This window comes from Opisthocomus hoazin, chromosome 1 (genome assembly GCF_030867145.1).
Source record: "Opisthocomus hoazin isolate bOpiHoa1 chromosome 1, bOpiHoa1.hap1, whole genome shotgun sequence".
NCBI classification, from domain to species: Eukaryota; Metazoa; Chordata; class Aves; order Opisthocomiformes; family Opisthocomidae; genus Opisthocomus; species Opisthocomus hoazin.
This window is the reverse complement of record NC_134414.1, coordinates 50,382,803-50,401,219: the sequence shown is the minus strand read 5'-3', so window position 1 is coordinate 50,401,219 and position 18,417 is coordinate 50,382,803. Positions and strand designations below refer to the sequence as shown.

At 36.6% G+C, this 18,417-nt stretch overlaps 1 protein-coding gene across 1 annotated transcript in view; it reads right to left on the bottom strand.

Annotated features, from left to right (window-relative positions):
* UCHL3 (ubiquitin C-terminal hydrolase L3) overlaps positions 1–17,649 on the bottom strand; it is a 32,329-nt gene extending 14,680 nt beyond the window's left edge. The window contains exons 1-4 of the mRNA XM_009942501.2: positions 17,521–17,649; positions 14,833–14,989; positions 14,392–14,477; positions 13,265–13,312 (exon numbers count right to left, since the gene is read on the bottom strand). Of these exons, the coding sequence (XP_009940803.1) occupies positions 13,265–13,312; positions 14,392–14,477; positions 14,833–14,989; positions 17,521–17,595 (366 nt within the window). The 5' untranslated portion in view covers positions 17,596–17,649. The remainder of the gene's footprint in view (positions 1–13,264; positions 13,313–14,391; positions 14,478–14,832; positions 14,990–17,520) is intronic.
* Between the last annotated feature and the right edge of the window lie 768 nt (positions 17,650–18,417).

Below are 18,417 nucleotides of genomic sequence, written 5' to 3'. Positions count from 1 at the left end.
TAAGCAACAGTTCTTTGGTAATTTTGGGAAAGCTAGGCTGTGCTACTCTGGGTTTTACAATGAGTCAGGGAATTACTGTAACAGAACCCAGAGTTTCTCTACTGTCTGATGTCTAACATAAAAGGAAAGCAAAGGAAAAGGGAAGCTTACCGTGGTGAGGTATGCAACTTCCTAAGTTTTTCACCTATTCTTCTAAAATAGCAGGCCAGTGGCAGTATTGCCATTAACACTCAGGATCCCTTTAGTATCCGTGGAAGCAGTAGGACTATGTTAAACCATTCAAATTGTTACTATTAGAAGAAAGACCACAGAAGTATTAAAAATGACTCTCAGCTGCAACTGACAAAGTTACAGTAAATACGTTAAGACCAGAAAGGACCATTGTGATGATTTAGTTTTGATCTTCTGTCCCACACAGGCCACAGGACCAATCAAGTTCAAGTTTTGTTTGGATCAGAATATACTCACAAAACAAAAACAAACATTCAAGCACAACAATTTTTTTACTGCTGAAATAAATCAGAACAAATCAAAATTTCAATCAATCCCGTCTACAGCTACAGAAACAGTAGCATATTCATAGTTTACTAAATACATTAGGGCCAAATGAAAAGGCAACCTTTCTAGTCCTGCTTAATGATGATACGAACACGGAACAATTGGTTATATTAGTTCACCTGGCCACGATGCCAAACCAGGGGCTCACCTTCAGATTATTGTCCATCATTACTTTCTCCTCTCAGCACATACAAAAATCCCCTATGCCATCTTCAGTCTTTCAGAGAAGCCCTCACCTTCCGTCAGGAAAGAAACTTCATCTTTTGTGCTAATTACACAGCTTTTATTTGGCCTCGGAAATATACTCCTTTGTTCGAAGGTAACCTGAAGGGCAATCCAGATTGTCCTATGCTGATGTCTTGTGCTTTACTATCTCTTGATCTTTTTACACTGCCTGTAGGTTTTGGGGTGTATTTTTATGTTGTCTTCCACGTCACTGATAGAAGTTGTTTAACAGTACAGGGCTTGGAATCAATTCCTAGCAAACATACTTACTCTTCAATGATACCCCACTTATCTGCACTGAGACCTGACAGGTGCTTTTGAACCCATTAAAAGTTACGCAAGCAGAACAGAAACTGCAGTTCCTTATGTCCCACATTATGCACTCAATGGAATGATTCTAGCAGACTTCAAAAACAGAGCATTAGGTAGCTTCTCTGAAAAGAATTATTTTTCACTCTTTTTAATCAATGCATAAATGCCAGTCAAAAACATTTATTTTCTTTGTATTATTTTTGAAGCAATTCATTTACTTTCCTGTTCACTTTTTTGGGGGGGCTTTTCTTATCAGGAGCAGGACAATGCATTGGTTCTTTCTGCTCCCATATTGCTGACCTTAAAAAACAAAGACAGGGATAGGAATTCTTCATGAAGAGCAAGCATCAAGTACAGTAGAAACTGTAGAGCTCAGGGATAAGCATGAAGTGTTATCAAGTCTCATAACCTGTCCAGAGAACAGTTTTTAACAAGTTTGTCATGGTTTTTGTTTTTTTTCAATTAGCTTCTGATCCACCCCTAAATCCCAACAGCTCCACGTAAAAGATGACAAACCCATAAAACCTCCAGTCCAAATATGTGACTACATGAAAAAAATGGAATTTAGCAATGGCAATACTTCTATGAGTCAGAGAAGCTTACAAAAGTTTAATGGTCACTATAGTTTATTTTTACTATTGTTTTTTTTTCAGATTCTTCACTTGAAGAACTGACTTGAGGCTTTTTACATTTAGATAACGTATCAGATGGCTTTAAAAACAATTTATTCTCAGCTTGCCTAAAAAAATTCCAAAAGACGACTGATAAAACACTGCTCGTAGGAGTCCTCACAGTTCACAGACCTCCCTATGGAGGGAGCAACCTGTAAGATCGGAACCTGCTGTGGAGCAGAATTTAAGAGCTTTGCTGACTAGACAGTTCACGATAAAAGGCAAGACACACTACATCATGGTTTACAATTTTGTAAGCTGCTGCTATCAAAACAGACAAGATCGTTAGTCTTCCTGGAATATGCAATATAGTAACTGTGTACTTAGAAATACTTAAAAAATTGAAACTGAAAAACTTGTTGAGAGTAGGAATTTACTCTGGCTTTGATGCATTCCATTGACTGGAAGCTGTTAAACTGTATACTTTTGCTCTGAAAAAACCCTATCTTTTAGCACTCCTAGTGTAATTAATATGAAACCGTTTGAACAATACCTAATTTAAGATCTGTTTAACAGTACAGGGATGACCAGAATACTGAAAGATGTTTTTTGTAACGCCTTTTTTACTTTTGTTACCGCGTTTACCATAATTCTTCACTTTTACCATTCTTAATGATTGCATTTATTTCTTTGTTTTCTGACTAATATTGCTAAAATAATGAGACTATATTAAAAACACCCCTTGCATGAATGTAATGAGACCAGAAAAGACTAAGTGCTCAAAACTGAATTTATAACCTAGAATGCAGCTTAAGGCAACTAATATTTTAATATTTATAGGTCACTATTTCTCCTCATTTTAAATTCCATTCACTGAATCTTTTTATCCCTTATTTCCTGTACTAGTGGGTCCCCTAGTGAGATCAACCAAGACAAAAAGAAACTTCCTCTCCACTGAAAATCTATTTTTGCACTTGTAAGAGTGAATTCCTATACACTGTTTGTCAAAATTTCTGGAAAAGCAAAGTTAATACTGGATTACATCTAATCATCAAGGCTGCAATAGCCATAACATACCACGCATCGCTTTAACAATAAACACAAATTAAGCTGTGTCAACTGAAGTTGTTTTCAACTGAATATTAAAAAAAATAGAATTTCATGTCAGTATTAATATGAAATTAATGTTAAATACACATCTCCAAGTAAAGGATACAAAGTTGTACATTTCACATTTAAAATGGGGAAGACAAACCATAACTTGAGACACTCTGTTCAAACGAAACTTATTACCAGCTAGAAACTGCAGAGAAGAGAGAATTAGACTAACTTCACAAGATGAAAAGATCACAGGAGCACATTTCTGTGCTGAAAATTGTAACAGGTCAAATATCTGAAGTGGTAAAACCAAAACTCTGAAATAGAATTGAATGTTATTGCCATATAAACCAATAAGTACATTAAGTTTATGGTTTGTAATGCAAAAAAAAATGTTATAAACAAGTTTGAAGCTTCATGGAATAGGTCAAAAAAACTGTTCAGGCAATTATATCTACCCCAATCCAAAACTAATTCCTATATACAGCTGTTCTTAAAGCCTAGAGCCACTTAAATCTAAGATCTAAAAGGAAACACCTATAAAGTTTGTCAGGCACCAGGAGCTATGCTTTTGTACGTATCTAAAAGTACAGAAGTTTGATAGTTGGCGATTAGCTCATGACTTGGCTCATGCCCAAACCTCTCAGGTTCTAGAAAAAGGGGTCTGTCTGCTCATCTTGTTTGGGTAACCCATCCCAGCAAAGTATCTCAGTCCATGTCTAATGCATTGAAGACCTGACAGGATGAAGCAGCATATGGTATTGCATGACCATTTCTTTCTAAGGAGAAATATTTATTACTCATTAACTTGCTAGTGGTTACAAGAACTCATCTAACTGGAAGCTCAAGTTCAGGGCATCCTCTCGGTGAAAAGTTCAAGCCCATGCCACCTTCCTCAAAGGAGGCTTCCCTGTCTATCAGCTGACAAATTAAACTGGGGCTTTCTTCTTTCTTCCATTTTGAGGTTGTGTCACTGTGTAGAAACGCTAGTTGCACTGGGACAGAGATCAAACGAGCTATAACTGCAGATCAACATCACTGGAAACTTGGGAAACAGAAGGAGATAAAATACATTAGCCCTGGTCTTTGTTTCATATGTACAACCCTGGGATCAGAGGCCCAGCCACATGTTCTGCATCTGCTCAGTTGAGTCAGTCCATGAGCGCGCAACAACTCCTCTCAAAAAACTAAGTGTTCGTGGCCTCGTTATACAGTTCCCGTACAGTAAGCCCTGCAGTAGAGATAGGGGAAGGTTAAAGTGACCATAAAAAGTGCAATTTTTCCAGCCAAATGGGAAATATGAGAGTTATTACAGCTTTAAGATTATATTGAGAGGATGTACTCAATATCTCATTCTTCCCCACCACCTTTTGAGGCTTTTTTTTTCTGCTTAAGTAGTTGCTCACTATTCAATTAAACACTATGTTTTAAAAGGTCTGTATTACAGTTCAAAGTGTAATAGCATTTTTCTTCCTTAGAAGTCATTATCCTTCGTGGGTTTTATACGTGCAAATTAAATCTATGCATCATACTGTCTGAAAAAATCCTCTTCGCCCTCCTTCCCCCCGAGGTGTTTTTAATCTTTAACAGCATTTCAAGACTGTTTCAGTGGTGGTGAAAGCTTGAGAGACATTAAAGTTCCTTCAAGCTTTTAAAGAAGATAAGCTGCCAGACAGGGAAGAAGATCCTGACATAGGAAGTATTCCACACAAGCAGAAGCTGCTTCATGAGCTCATTTCCCACAGTACACCACAGGACTCACACGAACGAGAGACATTACGAATATTTCAACTGCAAGAAAAGCTTTGTTCCTAACTAGAACTTCCTTACGTACAACAAAAGCCCACACAATGTGCAAATTCTTAGGAAGTTCAGGTTCATAAACTCCACTCCTCACAGACCTACTTGTTTTGTCAACATTACAATTATCAGCATTAATATGTATTGAAACTGAGACTACAGTTTTTAAACTGAATTGGGCTACATCAGCTAGCTGATCAACTTCTGCACCAGTAAGTTTAATTAGTGACTCTGCAGCTGGTAAAAAGAAAATCTTTACAGTATTCTCCATATCAGTTGAATCCATGAATGAGAATGGAATCCTGAGAGTATTATTTTGCTAGACATATGGGTAAAGACAGAGCTTAAAGACAAGAAAAACAGCGAGCTCAGAGCACCCCAAAAAATCTTTCCAAAATTAGTGATAATTTATCTCTCTCAAGGCCTAAATGTAAGTTCTATGGCCTATGTTAGGTAAAAGTCAAGCTAGATTATCACAATGGTGACTTCTGTGATCACAAATTAGTGGAATTGTGAAAAAGAAAATTCCAAAGGTTAAGGAGCTCTGCAAAACCTAAATTAACTAGATTTTTTCCAAATAGTTTTTCCTCTGAAAGATTTTTTTTTCTTAAATGAATTCAACAGCATTGTTGCACACCCAGTTAGCATACTGTGAGAATGCTGACTTCAGCAAAGTTGGTTGATGTAACATTGATTCTCTGAGTAGTTTTAGCCCACTGTCTAGCTTCACCTGTATTGGTAAAATGTTGGCAGTCTTAAGGATTGTAAGTACTTACAATTTTTTTTCCCCAAAATTAATGGTTGGATAAAAGGAGGGGGGGGGGGGGGAGGGAAAGAGCCAAATCAGTTTCTCTTCTGCCTGAGGGAAAGAGGTTGGGTGTGAAATCAACCATCACCTGTCATGATCAGCCTGCTAAGATGCCAATGAGCAAACACATGGCTAGAGCTTGCTCCTTAATGTCTCTTCCACAGGTAGTGCAGGAACAGCACTGGAAGTGTTATGGACTGGAGAGATGCAAAAAAAAAACAACAAACAAACAAAACAAAAAAAAAAACACCACCAAACAAACCCCAAAAACTTATGGCAGCTGGTTGGCAGAGATGTTGAATGCAAAACTGTACAAACATTTTGTAACTTTGACTTGTTATTTATCACTTATATACTTGTTATTCAAATTCATGGGCTGCTTTACGGGTGCGAATATCCTCTATCGTTATGTTTCGTCCTAAGAATTAGGGTTCCTTTGTACAGATTTTACAGTTAAGCACAAGACCCAGAATAACAATTCAGAGCAATCCTGTATTAATACCTTATTAGTTATTTGGTCAGTAAAGTATAGAAATTAGATTGATGCATGTCTCAAACACTGACATGTACACAACAGGGCAATGCAATGAGTCAAAGACTAACCAAGCATAATTTCCAAAACATTTCGTGTGATTCTAGTACGCTCATAGGAAAAAGCTATAGCTAACATTTTTAAGCAACTTCATCCCCATTACAGGAGAGATTACATGCTTGTTCTGTAATGCTAAGCTAAACAAAAATCATCTTAGAAACAGTTATGTAATTGATTTTACATTCTCCCGAGATGCAAATGTTTCTTTACAAGACTATGGATTATTCAGAAGAAACACTGAAGAATATGGGCTATTGAAGAAAAAAGACAAAAAAAACACCGTATGTTCTTGGCAGGAGTGAAAGGGAAGCTCCTTTATGTTTATTCTCTAACAATAAATTGTAATGCCCCAGGGAACCAGAGATCTTTGAAAGTTCAAGTTTTATGGCAGTTGAGAACAGAGTGCATTGACTCTACTTCGTTCTTGCCAATGTTAACGACTGTTACTGTGATCAAAGTCTAACTTAGCGCATTCCAAGCAAGATTATAGTTCTCAAGGCACACTAAGCAAGTTTACAGACTACAGTTCGCAGTTATGGTTTGAGTTAAGGAAGAAATCAAGCTGTGGTAGCTTTTTTTAGTGGCTGCCAACTTCAATCCATGTTAAAAATATTCCTGATCATACTTGTGAACAAAAAGTATATCTAAGTAAGCATACTGATGTGCACAAATATTTAATTTTTTCATGAACATCTGAGATCAGTTCTTAGTTGTGACTTTTATACTGACAGAGTCAAACACCAATTTCGATTTTCTAAGGCTAATTTTTCCACCATCAATATTTTCGGTAGAGGTCTAATGAGGTGCAAGAATGTTATTATCATTTGAAGTGGCAGCTCAGATGCAGCACTTCAGTCTGCTCAGTTCTGAGCCTCATTTAGCCAAACATATAGTTCTATTAACTGACAGCTTTGGCTACTAAACATATTAATGAAGTGTACTAAAAAAAAAAAAAAAAAAACAACAACAACAAAAAAGGAGTTACAGAACCAAAGGCAGTATTTTCTGTGTTCCCCAAGATAGCTGATATACTTTATATTCCAGTTCTGTTTTCTCTCTTCCATAATAACTAGTAACTGAAACACTGTAGATTAAACTTCATTTAGTTGAACATTCTCAATAGCCTCTGAGAAAGAGGAACGAAAAAACAGGAATTTGAGAGCTCCTAATTTTGTCCTAAGAATTTCGGCCATGAACAAAATCAAAAGCTCTTTAATTCTCCAGCCAATACTTAACACACATATTTCAAGTGGCCATTTCACTTCTATTTATTTGCTTGACTGAAACGTTATTTTGAGCCATACTGTAATAACATTTAAAGAAGTAAACTTCCCAAAGTCCACAAATCACATTCTGCTAAGTAGCAATGTATAAACCACACTAAACTCCCCTGTCGAAAAAAATTTCAACCTCAAACACAAAAGTGGTTCCATATGCCACAAGTACCGCAAGACATAATAAAAAGTTCACTCTATCATTGGAACTTTATAACAAAAAGTGATATGGAAAGCCATGTGTCAGCAGCCCGTGATACCTTGTTGTTGCACAAGCAGCCTGCCAGTTACTTAACACCACAACTATTTGAGTATTTGCTGTCCACAGCAGCAAAAGCTCATCTAAGTCTAGTCTGTTAAGCCTTCTCCTCTCTTCCCAGGAGTGTGCTTCTAACATATCTGTGCCAGCACTGGCTCCTACAAGGCTATAGGATGAGCTATTTCAGGAAGCTGTTGGAAGACAGAAGATATTATATGTAATCTGACAATCCAGAATGATTTCAACAGACACACACAGCTGGCTAAAACTTCAGATAGTACTACCCGAGTACTATTTGAACAAGAGTTAAGCATGTCAAAGACTTTAGAAATGCAGAAGCTGAATACAGATTATTCTCTAGATCTAGTTCTTTGACTCAAGGCCAATTAATCTTTTAAAAAGTACTTTATATGGTATAGCTTGCCATTTTCCTTAGTGCAGAATTGAGCTGTAATGAAGCCTAGTTGCAAAGTAGTGGATACAGATATCAATAATACGAGACCAGAACAAAAATTTCTTGCTACTCACATTATTATATTCACATATTAAAAGGATCATTTATTCAAGAATCAGTACAGATAATATTTTCTACCTGGAATAACTTCCTTCAAGCTATCATAGCATATCGTCGTTTAATTGAGTTAAACAATTTCTACTGGTTTATTTCTGTAACAAGTGTGTCTTCATATCTTCCTCCTTTCCTACTGTCTCAGAAAACTATGTAGTGACTTGTTATCATTAATGAAAATGAGTAGGTAGGACACAAAATAAGTTTCTTCCCCAACTCCAGATTCAAAAGGGCTATTCGCTCTGCAAAAGACTCTAGACCTGAAAGTCTCTCTCACGTGAGAGTTTTCCTGTTTTCAAAAAAAACTCCTCTCAAATTTTGTGATCTGTTACTTGAAAATAGTTACTATGATTGTTTTGAAAGAAACCAACCCAAGACAGTAATACAAAAAAGTTAGGTATGAACCTAACCCTGATCAGTGCTATTAATTGCTACTTTTCCTCCCTCAGATTTTGCCATAAACTTCTTCATCAATGATTACTGTAGATTAAAGAGATAATGTGAATGCTCTATCATCCACAAACTGTATTGTCTTTTTAACATTTTTGAAGGGCTGTGGGTTTTTTGGGGATTTTTTTTTTTTAATTAAGAGGGTATCAGAAACGTTAAGACATGTGGTACTACAGAGTTTCTTCAGTTCATGAATCCAGCTGAAGGAGACACGGGAAGAACAAGAAGAACAGAAAAATCAAATGCAAAATAAACAGAAAAACTCAAACACTGCTCAGCACAAAGCAATCATATAAGGACCAGCTTAAAAGTGTGTGCAGTTCTGCAAAGAAGCAGGTTATATTTTCCACATCTACAGAGATCCTAGATGTTATAAGTAAAAGTATATGCTCAGCAGAAAACTCATGAAAGAATAAAGAGGATCATGAGTAGCTGGCAACTGCTCTAGCTGCAGCAATAGCTGCCTTTCAGGAGCTATCACACAGAAAGAGTGAGCTGGATCCACGAAGCTTTATCGTAAAGACCTAGATCCTTTTTTTGGCAGCTTTGGATACGAAATACCTGTCCCTTGAGAAAGTGTAAGCTTCAGCAGCATAAAGTTTAACTGAAAGACTGTTAGAAGAGTCTTACGTTAATTGCCCTCATTATGGTACTGGAGCATGGGACCAGAATGAAACCACCCTCGAAACCCCTGAAACCAACACCACGCTTCTCCTGTGGAATTGTTCCCAGATCTTACTGCTTGCTACTAAAGTAACTATAAACAGACCTACATTTTTTTACAGATAAGACTGCTTTATCTATTTATTTGCTTTATTGTAGCAAAAAAGGTGACCCATGGAGCCATAGACTCCAAGAGTCTTAACACAGAATTTGAATCAAACCTGGTCCAAAACCTGGCCTGAAGGATAAGCCCAAATTTACAAACCTTTTAATTTGCAAATCTGAAATGAATTAGCAGAATGAAAACTACTTAACTGTTCTTAAAATTTAGTCTCTTTGAAAGAACAAAAAAACTTCTCTTTTTTAAGAAAATATTTAAGTCATTTAATAAAAATTCCATAAACTTCATTAAAAACCTCATGTATTTTAATACAAAAAAGCCTCACCAAAATAGTCTATAGATGGCCTGTTAAAGTTTTAAATGCAATACTAAACGTTATACACAATGGCTAGGAACATAGCCTTTTTTTTTTTTTGGTCCTTTTGAGACTAGGCAAATTAATCACAACTATCAAACTGGGGAAGCCTGTTAAAGCACCCATCAAAACACAACACTATAGCTCTCAGCTTCAATCCATTTTGTTTAGCAATTCATCTTAATGCCTCATCTAAATAGACAGCACATTAAATTATAAAACCCAGAAGCAAACCGACGACCGTAATTCTTCTCCCCCAAGCAATCACTACCTGGAACGTAGAAACTAGCAGTTCAATAATATTAAAGTTATACAAGTAATATCTTGTCAGATACCTTTTTTTTTCCCCAAATACAACTTTTCTTAAAAACATGAGAAATTAAAATAAAAATAATCTCATTACAGATTATTCTAAAACACAGACAAATCCTACCCACTGGACGAGCAGATGAAAAACACAGATATTAGACAGCATTGCTTTACTCTATTACTGCTAACCTTTTATTTCTAGACAGACTTGCTTTAATTCAAGGCTTGAAATACCCACATACATAGAACAAAAACAAAAGCAGAAAAATCTACTTGCATATTGTAAAAATTAAGTAGCCACTGAGATGGCTTAGCAAGCCTGTCAAGGAGCGATCAACGAATAAAGGCTTTATTTAGAAGGATTAAAGGCTGAATCCTCAAAGATCTGAGAGATCAGAACCCAGAAAAACAAAAATATTATCAGAAAAGAACCTGTCTGTATTCTTCTCCATTTTTAAACTTTCCACAACTCAAGATTCCAAAAATTTTTTCTTTTATCCCATAATACTTATCTACGATGTGGTGGTGTGTTTTGGATGGGGGAGGGAAAGAACAACATCTTGAGAGCAGTTACACAGTTTCTTAACCAAATTAGCAAGGCTGACTGCCATACATCCCACTTCTGGAATTCTGTCTAACACAGGTGAGCTTAAGCAACATCTTCAGAAGAATTTGAGTGGACAGTGGAATGCAATGCCTATTTAAGGGACAGGACTACCCATAGAGCAGGCTATTCTTAGGAAGCACTCAAGCCAAGTCAATCATCCTAAAAGAGCACGACTGCATGTTTTCTTGATCTTTAATTCTGTAGGAGACCTGGAAAGGACTTTTTGCCTGCAAAGCTACAGCACTTACTGTCGTTTAGCAACTATACAAGCCACTTACAGGAAAGGTTTCTATGCAAAATGCCCTTGCTGTTCAGGGGAAGGGGGAGGGAACAAAAACCCTACAAAGTCAGAGGAAGGCAAACATGTTCCTTCCCAGTGCTCTGAAAGAAAGCGTAAGTTCTCAGGAAAATAATTATAACAATAATGGATATCCAGGAGGAATGAGGTTCTCTTCTCTTTTGCTCCAAAGGCGCTAGAAATTACCCACTTACCCTGCAGGACAAGTCAACATCCTTGTATGACCTGCATATGCTAAGTTTAGCATCTTCAAGGGCATGCTGTTCATCAGTCCCTCCACCACTACACGAACAAGCATACAGCAACATTTAAAATGTACCGTTGGAAGGAAAAAGACTAGGAGATTAACTCACTCCAACCCTCCATTACACTTCTCAGCATATTGCCGTTTCAGATTTTGAAGTACAATTCTTGTTAAGCAAAGCAAAGCAATTCCTCCTGTAGAGATGAGAGGGGAGGCCTTGCTGCCAATTTAACTACACTATGGTAGGAAAGGATCTTCAGGCAATTAGATCTTCCTGTAAGGTAACTTGTTTATTTCTTCCCTCCTTGGTTGATGGATTAAAACTATCCTGAGAAATGGTCCTAGGACGTGTATTCAGCCATTACACTGTTTCAACTTTGGAAACAGAAGGACAGAAAAAAGTTATTTTACCAGTCTAAGGAATACCCATATTGAATTACTTCCAGATTCAGTTATGCAAAATGGAATAGTAAATATTTGGCAAGGAAACTACCTATTCAGTATTTGTGTTTACACATAGTTGCTAAGACATTCTTGTAAAACTTTATTATGAAAAAAAGTCTTCATCTTTCCACACAATTCTTAATCCTTTGTATGGTGGTTATCTTGATCAGGAACCAAATTAATTTGGGGAAGTTCAAGAAGTTAACTGTCCCTTATTAGAAGATTCCATCATTACTTAGATGCTTCCTGAATCTTTACAAAGACTCCCAGGAACTGTGTAGCCCTTGCATTTTCTTTCCCAATCATTCCATAATTTCTGCCAGAAGAACACATAAACAAACCATTCCTTGGATGAATGTTAGAGCACATCAAAACAACTAAAGAAGCTTTTCTCTTTCACAAGGATCTTAGGAAAAACTTTGGTCTTCAGCAACTTGTGGGAATAATCTCCACAGCCTCTCTCTTACTGAGCTTGCCAAGGATATCTAGGAAAGGACTCATTTGTAAAGAAAACAGACCAGATTTTTTGGAGTTTCTCACTTAGAAAAGGAAGAGATATAGGAATTTGTTCTGATGATTCTTCTTGAAACATATAACCTTGATTAATTTAGAGAAAGAGATAAGAAGAAAGAGCGTTTTTTTTAAGAAAATATCACAAAGGAAGCTGAGTATCTGTAACAGAAATAGTTAAAACAATTCTCTTAAATTTCATTTCCATATGGTGGGGCAAGGGTGAGCAGAAAGGACTGCTTTGCTTTCGCCTGCACTGTTTGGAAGACACTGCACAAGCCATAATAAGAAACAAAACCTCACCTACTGTACTTCAAAATAATAGAAAGAAAGCGAAGGAGCCACTGGAGTCACAGCCAAACAAAGGGGGGTTTCTCTCTGTCAAACAAAGCAGTGCTAGCAACAGTCTCATCAATTTTCTTTTTGTGGAAGAGATACTGAAATCTGAAGCGGAAAGATGGAAAACTGTCTTAGTATAACTGAAGCAGAAAAATGTTGAATGTTAAGTTTATGTTTATTTTCGAGTTCTTTGTTGGTTTCGAGGTTGATTTTTTTATATATATATCACCCAATCTGTTGAGAGATAAAAGCTTGAATATATATGTTAGTAAGAATTTGTCTGGATTCGTATTTGTACACAAACAGCACATACACAACTGGAAACCAAGTGTTGTACTATTTCTTTTCCCGAAGTAAAACTTTCAGACTCTCATAAAATATTTGTTCTGCTTGTATGATTACTATGTATCTTAGTCTCAGCTACAAAATTGCAACATCAAAACCTCAATTTTCATTAGAAACACTATTACTGGCTGTTTAACTCTGAAACAAAAATTTGAAAAGATCATCCATGTTATAGAAAAGCTTAAAAAAAACACATGAACCCCAAACAAGCTTCAAGTTTGGTTTTCCCCCAAACAACGCCACTTGATTTTGTGCCCTAATTTTTGACTAACAACACAATACTGCAAACCAAGGAACAGAATCACAGAATGGTAGGGGTTGGAAGGGACCTCTGTGGGTCATCTAGTCCAACCCCCCTGCCGAAGCAGGGTCAACCTCCATTTCCCTGTAAACCTTTAACATATGAATGTTATCATTTCAATTATATTCAATGCAAAGTAGTTATCAACAAAGATTTTTTAAAGAAATTAATACCTCAGTCTGACCTTCATGGGCACTGGATTCATGAGTGACACGAATAGCCTAAAATTAAAACAGACTTCATTCAGACTTTAAATGAGAGACTTTCAGTGTTTTAAGAATCACTGTACGCTCTTCATTTTATCAAATGCCATAGATGTAACTATTTTCGTACAGTGCTTGTAATATATAAACAAAAAATTAATTAACAATAATCTCCACTTCAAGGATGTCCAAAGACCAATATTTCAGTTTCGTCACAGTCAATTCAAATCAAATACCTAACAGTGTGCGATAGCACTTCTACACACAGAAAACACTACAGGCAATATTTTTGTTATACATCGCTTCCCGAGCAGACAAAATACTTTAGATAGCAGCTCTGATTAGACATCTTCTGTCCAACATTTCTACAGAAAATGTCATTGAACTTCTACTGTTTCTGTTTGTCACTACTTCCCTTAGCTGCATGTTAACACCCTTGTTCCTGAGGGCTTCACAATAAGCTTAAAATGAACTCAGACTTGGAAATCATCAAGATTTTCATTTTGAGAGAGGATCATCATTACCGTCAGGAGCAACAGCACCATTCTCCCCTTCCACCACTGGCCAGATGTTTCTGCCGCATTCTTTCAAACAGCGCCAGCGATCTGACTAACCATACTATCAGCTAGCTCATCTAATTCTTCGGGGTGGTAAGGGAAGGAGATTACATTTCAGTCAAATCAGCTCTTTGTGTGCCCCAAACGTGCCACAAATGAAAGCAGGCAGCAGAAAGACCATCCTTTCAGGAATAGGCCCAGATCAGCTCAAACTGACCATTAAACTGGATCCTGAACCCACCAAAAAGGTTATGTCCACATTTCTCCTCCATTTCAAAGTCATTTTAAACTAAGCCAGTGAATGAATATGGATGAGGAACATTGATAAAATCCATTCTTCTAACTAAGCTATGGGCAGGCAGGAATACTTTAAACTACCAAAGCAGGGTTTTCTTTGTAGCAACTGCCTGATCACAGGCTAATATGAAAAATCAAACTCTTTAAGTGCTTCGCTGGATCAAGTCCTAAGGACAGTACCTGCTCATGCAAATAATTCTTATACCATTTTAAATAAAAGTAAAAAAAACCCATGATACTAACTTCATAAGTTTCTAGATATTTGGCCCTCTCTTCAGGAGTCATAGATAATGAATCCTCCAGGAACTTCTTCAGTGAAGAATTCGTTTCTTAAAAACAAACAATAAAAGACTTCAGAGTCATGTTTTAACTCCAACTTCATTCAAAGCTTACAGAGCACTTATATCCACTATATCCTATCTTTAGGACACTGAAGGCTGACTGCAAGAGGAACTGCCATCTGCTGCAGTTTGCATTGTTTCCAGTGCTTTAGTTCATGGATTAGTATGAAATACTGGTTTTATAATTATAGATAGAAATGCTCTTTGAATAGAGATCGTCCTTTATGAATGCTTGTATTCAGAGAAAATAGCACAAAATGTATCCTTCCTTCCATGCCTCCCCAGAGTTAGGGAAAACAAGGGAAAAGTCAACAAAAAACCCCAATCAACCAACAAAGCTTACCAAAGTTCATTTTATCTCTGTTGTTTGCAATAGCATGAATTAGCCCAATTGTCCCACAAGCATTGTTAATGGTCTGCTTCATGAAATACACTGATGATTTGACATCTTGCCCCTTCGCTTTTATCCTCTCTTCTTCTTCTGTTCTGAAGGTTTCATACTAAAAGAAAAGTAACAGATATTTCACAAATAGTACAAATAAATACTGGCTGGCTACATTATCCAAGCAAAAAAAAAAAAAAAAACATAAAAAAGCAACAGCTAGCTAATAAAAGCCAAAACTCAACTTGTAATTTGAAATGCTTAACTTGTGGTCTGACAAGTATATGTAAACTTACTCACTGAACAGCCCTGTATTGTTTCTTAAACCAATGCCTTGTCACTAGCCAAAAACCTGTCACAGTTGAAACACCATTTTGAAATGTGTTATTTAACACAATTTCAAAAACATTCAAAGTATTTCCTTGATCTGAGCACCTACTGCCATCTCTCCTCAATCCAAGAAAAAGCTTTTAAGGAAGAGGTCTGAAAGTGCTATCAAGCAAACGATAATACTTCAGGTGTTTAATCAGCACAAAGCAGTCTTTCAAGTTCCATTTTTAAGTTTCATTTTTTACAAGAATATAAAATAAAGTTTATATAATGCACTCATGGCCTCAAAACAGGCCCTTCAAAAGCCATATTCATAAAGTGAATGTTTATTTTCTGTCGTTAAAGAATTCGGTTTGACTGAACAATCGAAAGCACCTGTAGAGATCATAATTGACTAAAATCTGTTATATCGTGAAACAGTGGGTTGGTTTTGTGGGTTTTTTTTGCTGGTTGCAGTTTATTGGTTCTTGGGGGGGGTGTTTTTAATTTGGTTGGGTTTTTTTTTCATTATTTTAAGATTTTCATCTCAAACAGAAAAAGCATGAAAGAAAACTGCAAATGTTCCAGACAGCGCTGTTCTTTCTTCCTCCTTTGCCTGTCACTTATCTACCTTTGATGTCACTTATCTACAAGTTAACAAAAATAGCCTTAATTGAGGAAAAAATTCACAGAGCATAACCAGACAAGAGTTCAGATTACAGGAGGTAAACGATGTGGATGCCATTCACTCCCTGCCAACCAAAATAAACTCGATGACAAAAATAAATATATAAATGTTGAGAATACTGAAAATATGATTTTGAGCAAGGGTTTGACCAGCTAGTCTCAAGAGGACCGTCCTAACCTGAGCTATCCCATGGTATGCATTCATTGGACCATGCTCAAAGTATTCACTCTGTCTAGAATCTACAATGGAGACTAAGAAAGTCATTAACCTTTAAACGGAACAATAAGCCTAAGATCAGGTTTGTTCCTTATGTTTCTGAAGGATTAACATGCTGAAGAAAATCTCAGATATTTGTCTGGTGGTCAAATTTGATTGATCGATGCAATGGAACATATGCCGTTTCTCTGGTTCTATCTGTCATATGCCTCTGCAGGATGAAATCAGATACACCTTCTCGAACAAGAGGAATATTCTTTCCCATGGGATGATGCTCCCATAGCATGATCCAAGAAAAGAAGTTTGCATAGGCAGGGAGGCAAAATAAAAGTGACAGTCACAGAAGTTCAGACCTGTAGCTCGAGCAGCCAGACAGAAACTACAGCACACAGAAAACGATGCCGCAAAGGTGACAGAAAGGAAATTTCCTGAAGACAGGCGAGGACAGTTAAGAGTCTGCTTGAATTCAAAACTATCAGGGTGGCTGAAATCAAGCCCAAAAAGGACTGTCTGCATAGCTGTTTTGGAGAAACTGAGAATGCAAAGGTTTACGGGACCTCATGAGTAAGAGGACTGACCTAGTCACTATTCTCTGTATTTAAACAAGTTTTGTTATAGCAGTTCAGCTTTAACAGCTAACTGCTTTGTCCTTATCAACCACGTGATCTTTCTGAGAGACACATTAAATGGAAGATGTTTGGGTAGATTCACCTCAAACTTTTTTCTGACCTTAACACAATTACAAGATTTTTATAAACTGAAAGATCAATACGAATCACACGTTTCAACCTACATATCTCCTTTGAGTGTTATGCAAGATCGATGTCTTCTCTATGTAGAAGCATACAATTACACAAAATAAGCAGACTTGAAGATTTAACTAAATCCAGTATTTTGAAGTTTAACATAAAGGAAGAAGGGAGGGGAATTCGCTTTCATCTTAGAAATATGCCCCATCTGTCCAAAACACAAAAACCACATTGGTACCGCTGACTGCACTGAAAGTGGATTGAAGTTTGGTCAGTGTAACAGTATGAAAACTTAAAAAGTAGTTGCACTTGATACAGTCCTACACACTAATTCTTATTTTGCTTATGCTATTGTAGCTTTCTGCTAAAAGTAGCAGAACTGACCCATTTCAGAGGGTATATTTAAAAAAAACAAAAGCCTTAAATTGTCTATAATAGAAAGATGTGAGGCATATTTCTCTGTGCTTCTACATTAGCTTTTCCCACTCGAACCCAAAAAGAAATTGGAGATACACATGTAAGGTTCTGAAGAAAGCATTTTGTTATTGTTTTTAACTAAGAAGTCTCTTGAATAAGGTTTGAGTGTCATCGTGATTCTGTTCTGACACCAAAATACAAGATTCAAACTGTTCATTCCCATTTATTTTACAACAAAAGTGATTAGTTGATTACTAAATAAACATTTACCTTTTCTGTTATTGGAAAGAGAAGTAGCACTGCACAGACAGGTCTTGGCACCATGCTAAGCAGTTCTGGTTCCATACCATAAACATCTACAAATTGCCAGTCAGGATGTATACCTAACTGTTTGAGAAACTGGAAAACAAAGAAATAAAATATTAAATGAGTACACTTATATATCTATCTTCTCTTTAGAAGTATAACAGAGCATTTACAGTCTGAAATACACTGCAACAACCCATACTTTCCAAAATTCAAGGAGAATAAACGAGATTAAAGTTTTAATAAATAGGGCTGAATAAATCGTAGTGCTAAGACAGACATAGAAAATCTCCACGTTTTATTTATTTAAACAGCTTTATGAAAGGGAAGTGAAAACACTCCCAGCACTATTTACTAAAGCATTAAAGCATTTCAGCTATTTTGAAAGTGTTTTGTCACAGAAAACCACTGAATATTCACTTTAACTAGAAACCATTGGTCAGAGCACATATGAATAAACTTATGATATTATTTGACTCCATGAGTACTTCAGAATACCCGACGCCAGTGCTCATATTGGGACTGCTGGGTTTCAGCAACTCAAAAAAACTGTGATCTTCAACAGCCTTTTGAGAAAAGAGACGCAAGAGTATATATTTTAGTAGGTCTACCTTTTAAGGTGTTCTCTGGCATGAAAAATCCTTTCAAACTATGATAGAGTACTGTATTTTGAAGTAGACAAAGACTAAATGCCAGACAGTAATCATTAATCTTCAAGTAATTCTAAGTTGCTTCTTTAGAGCTTTTGAGCAGAGCCTAAGCCAAAAGCTTTCTGATCATCTTTCTTGTACCACAGCTATGTGTCACAATACAAAAAGTGATTTTGGATCTCCTACCTAACATTAAGCCACTTAAGGAGGA